General features: G+C 39.4%; 1 protein-coding gene across 1 annotated transcript in view; it reads left to right on the top strand.

The window, feature by feature from the left end:
• The window catches only part of LOC139130151 (ammonium transporter Rh type B-like), a 32,918-nt gene extending 18,106 nt beyond the window's left edge, over positions 1–14,812 (top strand). The window contains exons 4-10 of the mRNA XM_070695883.1: positions 3,596–3,740; positions 5,555–5,718; positions 7,283–7,420; positions 9,576–9,709; positions 10,663–10,841; positions 11,483–11,556; positions 12,138–14,812. Coding sequence (XP_070551984.1) covers positions 3,596–3,740; positions 5,555–5,718; positions 7,283–7,420; positions 9,576–9,709; positions 10,663–10,841; positions 11,483–11,556; positions 12,138–12,242 — 939 coding nt within the window. The 3' untranslated portion in view covers positions 12,243–14,812. The remainder of the gene's footprint in view (positions 1–3,595; positions 3,741–5,554; positions 5,719–7,282; positions 7,421–9,575; positions 9,710–10,662; positions 10,842–11,482; positions 11,557–12,137) is intronic.
• Positions 14,813–15,271: the final 459 nt, after the last annotated feature.

Genomic DNA, 15,271 nt, shown 5'->3' with positions numbered 1-15,271 from the left:
GTGGTCGAACGTGGTACGACGTCAAGACTCCGAGTAAATTATCATATTACTAGTTTGGTAGTCATTTGTCAAACCATGTTGTAAGTCAAGTTCATGCATAGTCGCCAGGTTGTGAGTCAAGTTCATGCATAGTAGCCAGTTGCAAGTCAAGTTCATGCATAGTCGCCCGGTACGGTTGTAAGTCAGGTTCATGAATACTTACAAGACTAAAAAGTGCACAACAGACAATTAACGTAAACGAAAACCGAACGCCCTAAAAACGGTACGTACGAACCCTGCGGCACGTCACTTGGGAGTGACGTCAGCCCCGAGGTGTTTGGAAAGGCCACAAGTATACAACATTGTCAACATTAAACTAAAGAGTTCAGACTGAAGCTCCTTGAATTGTCCATAGACGGTTTATCTGCAATATTACCTGTGGGCAGTCGGTATTGGTTGTTGTCGCTGAAGTTTGCTGGTCCTATCGAGCATGGTCAGAACATCACAAAGTCATTTAGGCCTAATGTCACAGTTCTCGGCATTTCTCATAACCTTTATCCGTGTATGCACAGCTTTAAATACACTCTTTCTTAAAAAAAGGACAAAGTTTCATACTAAATAAAGCTTTCTCAGCCCGATCTTCAAAGTAGACCTAGATTATACATTGTGTAAGTTTCCCCCACAGGCCATACACGGACATAGTGCACAGACTACTTCCATGGTACAACAAGCTCTACATCGACAAATTAAGTTTGATATATAGATATTTTATGTTAAACAGGCAGGATTTTTACCAACTTTATCTCCTAACAAATTGAATGAGTGAACACGAGTTTCAAAGGAGGATAAATGATTAAAGTCACATACGCAGTATTAATGCGAGAGTTAGGGATCGAGGACTGCCTACATGTAAGTTCATTATCAAATTTATCGAAGGGAAGGTTATTCAAATGATGAAATTTCAATGAAGTTCAACACAAACAACTGATGTTGTGTTGATGAGCACTTCACACTCCACTGATTAACCAGGGATTAACAACATGTTCCTACAGCTACCCTCGCACTATCTAAGCATAGTATTTCCAAAAATACAGACCGTATCTTGTAATTGCCAATCCAAATCTCTCCATTGGCTAGTCGCTACTGCTATTGATCACCGACACGAAAGATTAACGCTCTGACTAAACAGTTCTACAACGGGTCATAATCCGCCCGTTCCCTTCTTGTAAGCTTTTGACGAGTTCTTCAGCCAAGACACGGACCGTGGCCAAGACAACAGTCCTCCACGCTTGTGTTCATAGCGATAACGTTCTTAAAGTTCTTCCACCAAGAGTGACTGTGCAATAACATAATAGAGTATATATTCTCTTTGAAGCTCTATACAGAAATAGTAAGAAGGCTAGATAGGCGCCAAAGTCTATAAGCCTGAGTTCGTCAAAATATTGAATGTTTGATACTTATTGTGACATTTAATGGATTAAACTTTAGTGGTCGCTGGACCTTGTGCCAGTATGTAGTTCCAATATCTACTTCTGCCAGAAAAACACGGTTCAAAAAGGCACGCCTTACAAAAACATAGCTCTCTCCTTCACAGTCGATATAGTCCACGTCGGTAGCAAACACCATGCTTTGCTGAAGAACGCGAAAACAACAGTGCTGTTGTTGTGAAAGTCAGCAATTATCTCAAAACAAACATCAATCGTTTCTTAAATCTCTATTTACCGTCGCAATCATGGAAAAGACTACTAATTTGAAGACGGCACAAATTGTCACATGCTACGAATTGCGTCAACTTGGTGGAAAACAGGAAACGGTCGACTAATATGCGCAAACTATATGTATTATATATGCTTTCATATTTTTCTGAACTGTTGACAAGCTTGTAGCACCTTTCGTGTCTTGTCAATCACTGAATCGAAATAACGAGGTGGGTGAATACCCGTATGAGAATCTACGTGTGTTTTTGCGTTTGTATATATCTGTGTGTATGTGTTTGTGTGTGTTAACAAGCCATTTCAGAATGAATGCCGTTAAGTGACACCCATTTGATTTTGATTTTGACGAAAACCAAGCTCACCAACTTCATACTTTACAAATAACTTTTTCCAATTAAATTTAGACCACAAATCCCTAATTAAGAAAACGCTGAATAAGCTCTTTTACCGTCGACGAAATCGTAAGAGTGTTGATTACTCAACATATCTGCAGCTATACAAAAACAAATAATCTGGAATGTTCAAAGACCAACAATCTTTGCCCCGGGCGAAAATACCGAACGTTGTTGCCCTCTGTGCTAACGACAATGTCTAGTGTGGAGGTAGAGCAAGCCAAAGGATTCGACAACAAAACGGGAATATTTTTGGATCTTTGCGGTAACTCTGCTTTGTATTTTTTCCTGTTCTTCATTATTTGTGAAAAGACAGAATGTTGTTGTCCTCTGTACAAACGACAATGCTCATTTTGAAAGTCACAGAAGTCAAAGGAGTCATTAACAAAACAGAAAGAATCTTCTGGATCTTTGCCATGACTGTTTTGTTTTTGTTTTTTCTTCTTTTCGTTATCGTTTGAGACAACACCCATTGCTGTTTTCACCGCGGAGTTTACGATACGTCATGATAACATGGTTGACAAGATAGTTGTGACAATAAACAATTGACACGTTCATGATCAAATTGTCACCTGGTAATACAGTGAAGGTCAACAAAAACAAAAGGTGTTACATTCCTTCCTTTCAAAAAACTTGTCGCCACTAATTGTTTCGTTTTACCGTTAAATGCCTAATTGGAGCGGCACTCAAAACAGACGCCGCACCCTGGCTTTACAACACTGAGTTTAACTGTCTTAGGCAACATTCGGCAATTGCAGTTTTCGTTCGTACTTTGACGGAAGCCGCGTCCTTCTTTGACCGCCCATGTGAAACAATAATACCCATGAGGTGAAACGTACCAGCTCCATTTACTCAAACAGATAATTTCGTAGTATCTTTCCTCCAGAAACAACAAACACTCTGAACTGTTGACAAGTTTGCAGCATATTTCGTGTTTTGTCAATCGTTGCATCGAAATAACGAGCTGGCTGAATATGAGAATCTGCGTGTGTTTGTGTGTTTGTATATATCTGTGTGTATGTGTATGTGTGTGTTAACAAGCCATTTCAGAATAAATGCTGTTAAGTGACACCCATTTGATTTTGATTTTGACGAAAACCAAGCTCACCAACTTCATACTTTAAACATATTTTTTTCCAATAAAACTAGACCACAAATCCCTGAAGGGGCGAGAGAAATGTTCCTTGGAATAGTCTCTTGGAAAATCAACAGTCACAAAAGCATTATGCAGATTATGGTTTTCAGACTTACCCTGGGGATGTCATGGGTACATGGTCGCTCTCTTTTCTCGACGGTCTTATACATTGGAAATGCGAAAATGAATTGAGGACGACATAATATAATTTCCGTTTCCATTGGGAGAGGTTTTTATCAGAATATTCAAAGGTTTGTGGCGAGTCTTAAATTTTATAAATAGTAAAGGTGAATTTCGCTACATCGATGTATGTAACCATGATGTGGTATATTTTTGCATTATTTTTCATTTTCCCCTTTTATTACTGACACCAGGTGGCTGATGTCGGTGGTTCCATGTTTGTGCACACCTTCGGAGCTTACTTCGGTCTGGCCGTGGCGCGAGTGCTGTTCAAGAAACCGATGGCAGGCAGTTCAAAGGAAGGTAGCAACTACACGACTGATCTCTTCTCCATGATTGGTGAGTTTTGAACATCAGCGTGTCCATACGCTGTTACAGCAAGTCTCGCGAGAGTTGCAACTCACGTTGGGTCATTTATATGTTCATTTGTCAGGGTAGAATGAAAATGAAGACACGAAACTAAAGTAAGGATGAAGCTATAGTCAATTTTATCAACCATCAGGAAGTACATCGCCATCCATAGTAACCTTGGATTTGCCTTGCCATACAAGTGCGCACTAATTTCAGAGCAACGAGACCCTTATGGGATCGGTATATTGTGTTATTTTATGCACAAAAGATTCCCAAGGATAGTTACCCAAAACTCAATAATTAAACAATTGTTACGTTTAAGGTAATCTGGCCTACAGAATTTTAAACACGATTATATTAATTTTCAAAATGAATGCGTGAAGTTACAATTTACTATATTTGTTTTCTTCTGGTCACTGACAACTCCCCAAACATTTTTGACGCATTTTAATGGAAAGCACCGAGTCTTTATTTTTAGTCTCTCTCTCTCTCTCTCTCTCTCTCTCTCTCTCTCTCTCTCTCTCTCTCTCTCTCTCTCTCTTCTCTCTCTCTCTCTCTCTCACACTCACACACACACATACACATACACACACAATCTGCTTTGAGAGGGAAGCGAGAAAACGCGGAAGAGACATTAGTGATTCATTTGGTTGCATGAAGTTTCTGCGCTCGTTTTCTCATAACACTTTCTTGACTCTGTTTCTCCACCCACCCTCCCCCCAAATCATGGACCAGAAAATGTTGCTTCCTGTTTAATTTGTATCGGTCGTTCCGTTCTTTTATGATGCTCAAAAACGTTGCCAAAGTGTCTTCTTTCGAGGCGGTATGCTGGTCTGCGTGGACTTCAGTGCATTTTATGTTCCTTCTATCACCCTATTTCCGTTCCCATGCACATAATCTGCTCTGATCTTTAATGGTTGCGTTACGTTGTTTGTCATTAACAAGATCAATGACCCTTTGGTCGTACTTGAACAGTTCTTTCAACTTTGAAACTGTTTGAAAAGCCGATTGTCTCCGAGTTGACAACAGATCGTGACTGTGTTTCCTCGCGAATTCATTAACTAGTATTGCAAATTAGAAGTCGCGATGTTTTGCTCGTCAAACTATACTGCCGACAGATTCTCTCAAGCTATTTATTTTCCATGGAAGTGTTTCAGACAGAAGCGAGAGTTGAAATCATCGCTTTGCAAGCGATCAACATTTTGCCCGAGCTCTCCGAACACGCGGGGATATTCGGTTTTTTCGATTCCCACCGGGTTGCCTTTTATGTATTTACTGGGCATGCACGGCTCAATATAGAAGCATAAAGTGAAAAAAGTGTAAAACTAATGCTTTTTTAATTCATAATTTATAAATCATTTTATACCAAAATGAGGGATTAGTTTCTGGCCATTTTCGAATCCCTATGCTCAGAAGAGTGTTCATGCTATACCCCCGCCCCCTTACTTGAAACCTTGCCAACACAATACCGTGGATAATAAAAACATTTCAAGTCCTTGCTGAGCGAGTGTTATTATTTGTGCCATAGCGTGGTGTTCCACACCATTTGTAGCGGCTCAGTGTCACATGTTGTGAGACAAACTGATTCAGGCTCAGACCTGTGGATGGAGGTTTTCCACACGTGATGCACGCACAGCGCATGTTTACGCCCCTGGCGATATGACAAAGGTGTTGTCATTATTTCCTGGGTGGGCGGCGGCGGGGGTTTGGTGGGGGTGGTGGGGGTTATAAACTCATCATCGGCTAAACAACGTGGAAAGATTCGTTTATTGTCGTTACACTTTATGGCCGTTCTCTTCCAGGTACTATTTTCCTGTGGATGTTCTGGCCTAGTTTCAACAGCGCATTGGCACCCGGTGACGACCAGCACAGAGCCGTTATCAATACCTACTTCGCGTTGGCTGCTTGTTGTGTGACGACCTTTGCCATCTCGTCAGCTGTCAGCAAAGATGGCAAAATTGATATGGTATGCCAAATATCATGATACTTTGCTAATACCTTTTATATCGACACCCCTCCCCCCCCCGCGAATGTGCACTGTGTGAATTCCTCACTATATATGCTGCCATCGCATGACCCAACCCGTTATGACAGTACTGATTCGATCAATGGTGAACATTTAGCGCCCTCCTCATCACAAAAGTAACAGAGAATCGGTAACAATTATTTGAATATCGTAAATTAATTGCTTTTGTGCGCAAGATTTTGCGGGACAACCCCCCATTTATCTATAAAAACTAATAGTTTCTGGTTTCTTGCACAATATCCAGTCATCCAATAAAATCACAGCATGGACATAATGCAGTGCTTCTTTATCTACACCGACATTATTGTCAAAGAAGAGAATTCGTACTTTTTGGCTTTTTGATCTCGTTGTGACCAAGTTGAACATAAATTCCTAGAATGCTGTTAGAAAGTTATACCTTTGCCCCGTCTTTGTGCACGATTGCTTTTTTTCCTACATGTCTGTTGCAAGGTCAACATCAATCTGTAGTACAATAAGTTTTTGTGCTTTCGATGTGTCGCATAGATTTCCGCCCTGTCGTTTCGTCCGGATCACTGCAAATAAAAAGAGGAGTAAACGCTTTCAGAGTTCTTCAACAGTTTTGATGATTTTTGAACCGCGTCTTTTGAAAACAAACGACTTCAAACTGTAGTCATTAGACCGCCGTTCCCGCCTACATTGTTTGCGATGTGTGAATTGGCTCTGAAGCTAATTAAATCTATACCCTCCAGTCTTGGCAAGCTTTCAACCCTCACACATCCACGGTGGCACATTGCCGTTCATACATACACATCAGTTTTCACGTGCACATCATCGGGTTTCACAAGCTGTGGCCCAACTTCGAAGTCCGTGTGCATTCTACGAACTGCAGAATATCTACTGAGTCAGGTCAACCTAAAGTATCAATCGGAAATATCTATCAAATAGGTCAGATAGCTTCAGGGCTTTAGGTGTTTTTATTGTCATTTCAAGATTTTCGATCCGACTGGTAATACCACCAACGTGTATATGCTTTTATATATCACCAGAAAATAAACCCCTTGAGCAAATCATAAAGTATTATTGATAATGAACGATGACGTTGATGTAGAAACAAAATGGCGTCTAATGAAAGCCACCACATTATGTTTGCGATAGCATGGTGTATCAGAGCTTGCAATTGATCAAATTGTTATAGCCCTCTTCGAGAGCGTATATTACCTGTGAACCATCTTACTAATCGAGCGTAATTTTCAAACGAGATCAAAGGAATAAAATCTCGTTAACAGTCAATGTCAAACCGAAAGATGAGAGGACCAAGGATTGAAGACTGCTGTTTTAAAGGCAGGATTTCGAATGATATATCCAACGACAGCGTGTGAAGAACGGTATATCGATTGTATTTGATACCTTTTTTTCTATTCTCTAATCCAAGATTACGAATGGTTTTTTTATTGTATAGTTTATTCTAGTCTATTCACTGTTCATGATTATCTATGTCCTTTATTTATCATTGGAATTTTGATTTGCTTTGTATCTTCGCTAGGTTCATATCCAGAACTCCACCCTGGCTGGCGGCGTTGCTGTCGGGACATGCGCAAACATGATGATACATCCCTGGGGGGCCATGTTGATCGGCATTGTCGCCGGGACCCTCTCTGTCATAGGTTTCAAATGGATCACAGTGAGTACAAAGACGACTTAAAGTAGAAGAAGAGAAAGAAAAGCAACTCAATAGCATAAAATGAACACCAACAATTGCACTTAATTATGAACTGCAGAAAAAAATGCTATTGTTACGTGCCGGTTACGGTTTTTTGTGCCATCGTTTTATATTCAATGATTGTCACGATTAGTTAAATACCTTAATACGCTCCCACAACATGTCCAAATATCCACTTTGGAGTTTGTGCATATGAGTTTGTGCATAAGAGCCTTTGCGTGACAAATGGCGTTGGTCATGTTCGAAAAGTCTCGTAAAGACCCGCCTTCAAGTAGTATCTGCCTCCCTTGGCTCCGATGGACCAGAAGTTGGGAAAAGCGTAGGGCTTTAAGGCCCGATGATAAAATTATGATTTTAAGTTCTTTCCAACACCATAAATAAACTACTTAAATATGTTGGGTTTTGTTAGGACTTACAACTGATGACAAATTTTTGAACAATTCACTACAAAATCTGAATAGCGATTGACTATCGTTTTAGTCCAGTGGCGTAATCGTGGGACGGTGTGAATTCACGAACGATTACTCGAAAAAAGGACTACACCTCTCTACTTCTGTACGCAATTAATTTAAGTTGGCTACAAGTTCCACTTGTCGTCTATCGCCCTTTAAGTATTAGAAATTCATTCCATCAGATTTACCTGAATCTGAGGGCATGATAATCTATTTTGCGACTTTGAGCTGTTCTTCACGAGATAAAGTTTAGCCATTTCAACAGTTCATTGCTGTAACGGTGTACGCTACTCACATCATAACCGAGGAGAGATCCTAGCATCAATTTTAATGCATTTTCTAGTATTATGTTACGTTAGTAAAAATAAAACAATAAAAAATAATCCATTTCTATTCCGCAAATCATGTTGGAATAGCATAAGTTCAATATCTTTGCCAGTAGACTACTGCAGGATATCTTCCGTTGTTCTCTGTGCCTCCACGAGATCTCTGTAATTATTTCAACAATTACTTTGTGATTTTGGCAGTATTTTGTCGATACAGTAACAATAGCCAATCGAAGCATTTACAATCTTCTTGCATCGACACTACTAGATGAGATGAATGGTAGCACACCGATGTGTAGGGCAGGGGAGGAATACCAAAGCCACGGTCACGCGCCACTATATTTGTGTACTTTCACCTTGATTCTCGATACAATGTCATTAACGGTATCCTTTCATCCTCACCTCAAGGCTATTTAAAAACAATTTAAGATACGCTCCTCGGAGTGAAAAGCGCTCTCGTGACCCGTTCCACAGTTGCTCTGTTAAGTAGCAACTACTACCTGGATAATTAGGGTTTCCTCGTCCAACTGTTAGCGATTAAAACATAATTATAGTAATCCTTTGCTGGCATATTTTTTGCTGTTGTTTTATCCCGTAGTTTCAAACTTTTCATTTCCTTTAAGTTCACTATTCAAGAGTAGTTTCGGATGATTGATTCGTATCAATACACTCATGCCCTTTATACAAGCACGTGCCTCAGACTTGTAGAGCTTGACAACTGAGTATTTCGCCTCTGGATTGGATACTCTGTTTGACTTCGAGTCGCAATGTACAGCTCCTAGCTGTCACACAAGTCGTAGCTGTTTAGTTTTTAGAAGTTTACCCCAATTTTAACCAGTGGCGAAGGAAACATCGCCAAAATTTGACCCATCTCTCCGAAACACCGAACCCTGGCCGCCTCTAATTTCACCCATCTAATGTAGTGCACGTTTTATAGGTCAACAGAGGTATAGTAATGTTGACGGCCCCAGTCACTTAGTTTTCTCAGCAGCAGTTAACTGGCCGGGCGTATCGTTCACCCTGCGTACGATCTATGCTACAGCCCACCAGTAACGCTGACAGTCTGCTAAGGTTTATTCCTTCAATTTTTTTTGATATTTATGTACCCACAGACTTGGAACAAGTCTATAAAGGGACTCATTCGAGTACCGTTATGTATACGGTAGGTCTTCAGTGGCAGAAACGTGTAAACCCATGGACTCTGCCGTGCCTTCGAGTCGTGACAAGTTGGTTGGCTATTGTGTGAAAAATTAAGTCACGGTTAAAGATGTCAAACGAATCTCACCCGGAGTGTGATGAAAAAATATGAAAATTTCATTTTTTCCTTTTTTTTGCCAGCCCATGATGCTATCCAAGCTCAACATCCATGACACCTGTGGAGTCAATAATCTGCATGGCATGCCGGGAGTGCTGGCTGGTATCGCTGGTGCGATCGCAGCCGCAGTCGCCGAAGTCAGTAACTATGGAAACGGGTAAGTTGCTCAACACTATTGTTTTCATTGTTGTGTTTTTGTCTTTGTTTTTCACAAGTTATACCTTCTTCAGAGAATCCCCGATAATAAGAAGTGACATGCTGCATGAGTCAAGTCAATCGGACACCAGATTGCTCATTCTTTTCACCATTGATTCTTTCTTCAGACCACACCGTGGTCGATTCTCCTCGATTAAACCTTAATAATACAACGTGTGCTATCTTTCAGCCTGACCTCTCTCACAATGACAAAGACCCTGACACCGAAACACATTCTGACACTCCATGTACAGTGCGCAGAAGTGTTAAAAAGACCCTGATACCAATTGGGCCTCTTGGACAGATGTTCCGACTCTCAAATTTTCTCATTTCTTTTTTGATCTACCTCTTATGGGAGCTCATTCTAAAGATCTTGGCGCAAGGAAAATTTCAGGGTCTTACATTTTTCGAAAATAGAAAATTTTATTTTTCCCCATAGAGTTAGTACAGTGATGGTGGCCATTTTGAATTTCAAATATTTGTAAATGTGAGTAAGCTAGGTATGTCTGTCTATAGTACCAAAGTTTGCACAGTGACTCCTGAATTTTTCCCTTAATTTGGTAAGAGAATGAGTGAAAGATTAATCGAGGAAAGTTTGAGCAACAGTTTAAGTGTTTAACTTTCGAGGCGCATACTATTTTAACACATACAAATATACTGGCATATCACATGCTTTGTGTGAGGGAAGTTCGTCTTTGCTCAATCATCGATATATTTATGTTTTTTTTTCTATTAATGTTGTTTTGTTTGTAAAAATAAGTTTATTGCTCTGCAACCATGAACATGTCAACATGTCTGGTGTACGACTTTTCAGTAAAGTCTCTGTATGAATGACAGAACATCTAATTCTTTTCTGGAAGTATTAAAATCAACAAATTGTGTTGTCTATTTTGTGTGGTACCTCTTTGTCAACAGCCTGTACGAAGTGTTCCCAGCCAGAGCGCCAGCTGCCAACACCACTGCCTACGTTGAGACTGTAGCGGAATTCGCCATCGAAGCAGGGCCTGGACGATCTGCCGCAATGCAAGCTGGGTTCCAGATGGTTGCCCTGGTAGTTACCATGGCTATCGCCATAGTTACCGGCATGGTGACAGGTATGGCTTCACGCCCTCCACGTAGCTTCCCGGACAAATGTGTCGTATTTAGGTTTTTGATGACGATCGGCCTGCTGCTTCCTCATGGGTGTAACCGACACATGGTGAAGAGTCGAAGTTGAATATAGTCTGACCAAAAAAGGTCTTAGGGTCACGCAATTTGTAATGAATTTCTTTTGATAGTTTGTGGAATTTTCTTATGTTTAGCTTCCACTTGAGATAGAGTTTTGAAGTTATTTTTAGATTTCTGCAAAACACCAGTATTTTCTCTTTTTTTTAGGCACCGCAGTGAGTTGTCATTGACAAATGTCTTGATTACCCATTTCTAGTTGTAGCGATAAATCCATTTTCAATGATCTGTTTAAACTTTTCCAATGTCCTTTGTGCCTTCATGTCAGTTCAAATCGGCGTAATAACCTATAATTGTGAGATAGGACGGTCAAGTGCAATGTCAGTGCGTGGTTGATTTCACACATCTGATTTCTGAATGTGCGAGTGGCCAGAGGCCAATTTGATTGTTCACGTATAATTGAGCGAAATCAAAGACCAACACGACACGATCTGCTGTAGATAGTCACGATATAGTTTAAGCTTTCCTCCATGTTTGACATTTTGTCTCATTCTGCCTCTTCTGTTTCAAGGTTTGCTGTTGAAGATTCCATTCCTAGGACAACTGACATCTGACGAGTACTTCGATGACACAAATTACTGGGAGGTCAGTTGTGCAGATTGTCATGTATCAAATATTTGACTATGCCCGCTAAACTAAATGTAAATTTATACCGGTTTATAAATGTCTAATCAGAAGACATTATCATTATAATACCTATTACATTATAGCTTCGTCAACACCAGTGAATTTTGTGACGTCATACCCTCAGATTATTACTGATTATGTATCCGATTATCCAGCATTGTGGCCACAGGTGTTTTTCTATGTCTAGTTAATTCACTGACATCGCCAAAACTACAAAATAACATCAATAATATGCACCTCGACCCTCCCGGCTGATATGAACTCAAACAAACCTTGCATTCCATAATGTTCTCGGCTTCGCCTTGTACATTATGTCGTGCAAAGTTGCTTTTGTCCATTATAGACAGGGAGGGGGTACATTATTGCTTAAATAGTACTATAAATAAAGGGCTTTGAACGCTGTTTATGAATATTTTAAGTGGGTGTTGAAAACCGATTATGGTTAAAATACATAAACAATTATCATTAACAGCCGAGACGCTTATTGCAGTATCACTATTGTTATTATTTATACTGATTTTCAAAATCTGGTGTCACAGATTGCTGAGGAAGAGGAAGACGAGAAATATGTGAATGTAACCGTGGATGACGTCATCAATGAAAACAATCCAGAGAAGAAAGTTGACGATGAATCCAGGATGTAGTCGTTTGAGAATTCCGATATCTTATCAAGAGAAGACACAAAGGCCGATAAATGTCCCAAAGATCAAAGTATCTTGCCAACCAATAGACTATTACTGAGCTGTTGTCAATTCCTAAAACAAAGCATGTCTTTGCCTTTTATAAGTCAGTTGTTGGAAAGTTGTATTACAAATAACACGTACTCTGGCGACAATTTCCGACATAAATAACGCCCTCTATGTCATGTCAGTCTTGTTGGGCTTCGACTAAAAAGGACATTGATCACTGAATTTTCTTCCGAGAATGAAATGACCTAGGGCTTGTCAAAAGCACATATATTATGGAATTTATGCACCCGATGAACAAATCAACAGATTGGTCTTATAATGATGCACCAATCGCAGACAGTCTGGTATTTCGGTCATGTATGTTAAACAGCTCAGAAATTGTCTGATTGGTTGTTGATTGGTCACATGGTATATTTGGACTTATGTACTAATGTTCCCATTGGTTAATGATTGGTCACATGTCATGATATTGACTTTCACTGATGGTCATGGTGTTCCAGTTAATTTATGCAGTGGAACATTATTGTTCAAGGGAGGGTTTAGGCATAGGAATGATATCATGTCAGCTTCATTTTAATGTAAGCAAATGACAATCTGAACTACTCACCTTACAGTGACCATTGCATGCTTGCAATTCATTCTACAGTTGGACGTACTAATAATGCAAGGAAGAGAATCTCTAAAAAATATATAGTTTGCTCTGCAATAGACTGAAAGATCCGTCGCTCGAGGACGCGCTTGAGCGACAGATCTTCCAGTCTAGCTCTGCGACAGCTTGCCAATATGCAAATCAGTGGCCTCTGTTTTGACACCAGATTGATGTACCCTTGGTACATTCTGCCAGAATATGCAAATTAGTAACTTTTGACCTCTACTCTGACATCAGATGCATTCTGGGTAAACCGTGCTGGAATGAGTAGCACACATACAGATAAAGGTTAGTTCGAAGTTGCTACTTGCTAGGCAAATTCAACTTGATTCACAAGGATGAGAATATTATGATTTCATTTTATTTGTTTCAGACCTGACACTAGTGGCAGACGACAACTAACTCAAAACTTGGTCCAAAAAATATCTTAAGATTTCATATATGTTCGGTCAAAAAAGAGGTATACTGTTATGTTTCAGATTCCTTGTAATCTCTATAGGGGAAACAGGGTAGGAAGGTTGAAATTTTAAACTTTTATTTTTTTACACATATTTTACAAAGTGGAAATTCACGCTTTGAAATCAGAAATGCCTCCCCTACAAGAATAAACTTTGGGTTGGTTGAAATTAAATTTTTTATTTTGGTTTCACCCCGTCATGTTAACTTATATTTTATTTCTATATTCAAGGTCTAATTTTGGACGAGGTGTGCAACCATGGCCAAACAAATCAACATAGAAAGTATGAGTTTTTGGAGGTTAAGGTCATATGGAAGAATTGGGACAGAAACACTATAGGTGTTTTGTGTCGTACACCTTGAGTACGTTTTAACAATAAATTTACTCATTTCTTATAAATGTGTTGCTCATGAATTTTAAATCCACAGATAGCCTCCTCAATAGTTAAAGACATAACATTGGTGATTGACTGAAATGTTGGTGTCTCGATCCAGCTGATCAGTGTGTAAGAGTTACTTGACATGCAGCAACATATTTAGTAACAGTGATAGATATACAGGATTATTGTTTTTCTTGTTTTTTACCATCTTATTTGGGTAGAAGCGCTTAACTTGGGCACACATGCGAGACTCCATGCATTTTCTTCAGAGCACACACGTGCTTGGGTTACGCAGTGACTTCGGTAGAAGCAGTACCATACTTTGTTAAATCACAGATTTTTCAGATTTTTTTCTACCTCTAGCATTAATGATTTTTTATGAAGACAACAGTTGACTAGAATGTATATTTATCCTACAGCAGTATAGTTTTTACGCTGTCGCAGTTGTTATGTACCGTTGTGAAAACCTTCAAGTCATATCATTGATGATACAACTCACATGTACTGTTGTGTAACTCTCAGATTGTAATCAAAGTTTTCTCTTACTGTTGCTGCATGTCTCTTCAAGTCACAAACTCTTAGACTGAAAGATCCGCGGCGCTTGTGGATGCTCCCCTCCTCCTACAGGGGAGCATAGAGAGCGCCCTCAAGAGACTGATCTTTCAGTCTAGAAACTCTTTTGAGTTATCAAATGTCCATGTTGTGATTTTTTTAAAAGTTGGTGAAATTTTCCCATTTGTCACTGAGACATTTGTCTCGGCAGAATGTTGTTTTCACGAACATTGTCACAAAACTTTTTGCTCTGTCGTACGAATTCACGATGCTCAAATTTATACCTCTACGCAATTATCACAGACTGATAAATTGATATGTTGTATAAAACTGTTATCTGTACACCCTGTTAGATTAGCAAACAATGTTATTCGTTAAATGTCATGTTCTCTTTGTTAACTGTCTAACCAATATCACATCATATCACCTCAGCTTTCTTGTACTTTGTTACAGTATTAACAAATAAAAAAAAACAAGGTTCAACCATATCAAGTGAGTGAAGGATTCATTATTTTTTTCAAATTTTGCCTGGAATAGACTGTGAGTTGGTGTAGCAATATAGACAGCACTCACTAAGTTAATTAGCATTCATCAAGAGTTTCACTTTCCACTTATCTGAGTTTGATTTGCCTTCAATCTTGGTTGAACCAAAGACTGAGGAACCGAGATCATTTCTACTCTCTTTGCCCAAATATAGAATAAACTGACAATAAAAATTAAAGGGCCAATTGCTGTAACTTTTGGTGGTTTTTTCACTCCTTTTTTTCACATGTCAACAACAGTTTCTTGTTCTACTCCCTATAGCATGTTAAGATACACAGTTTGCAGCTTATACACTCGGCACACGCAAACTGTATTATTGTCATTGACAAGTGAATTCTGGTCTAGACAAGAACTCAAACTAGAAACAATGACAGTGCATATTACAAGTACCGTACACATGCTGT

This window comes from Ptychodera flava, chromosome 3 (genome assembly GCF_041260155.1).
Source record: "Ptychodera flava strain L36383 chromosome 3, AS_Pfla_20210202, whole genome shotgun sequence".
Classification (NCBI taxonomy): Eukaryota; Metazoa; Hemichordata; class Enteropneusta; family Ptychoderidae; genus Ptychodera; species Ptychodera flava.
Note: the sequence above shows the minus strand (reverse complement) of the source record. Positions and strands in the feature narration are given on the sequence as shown.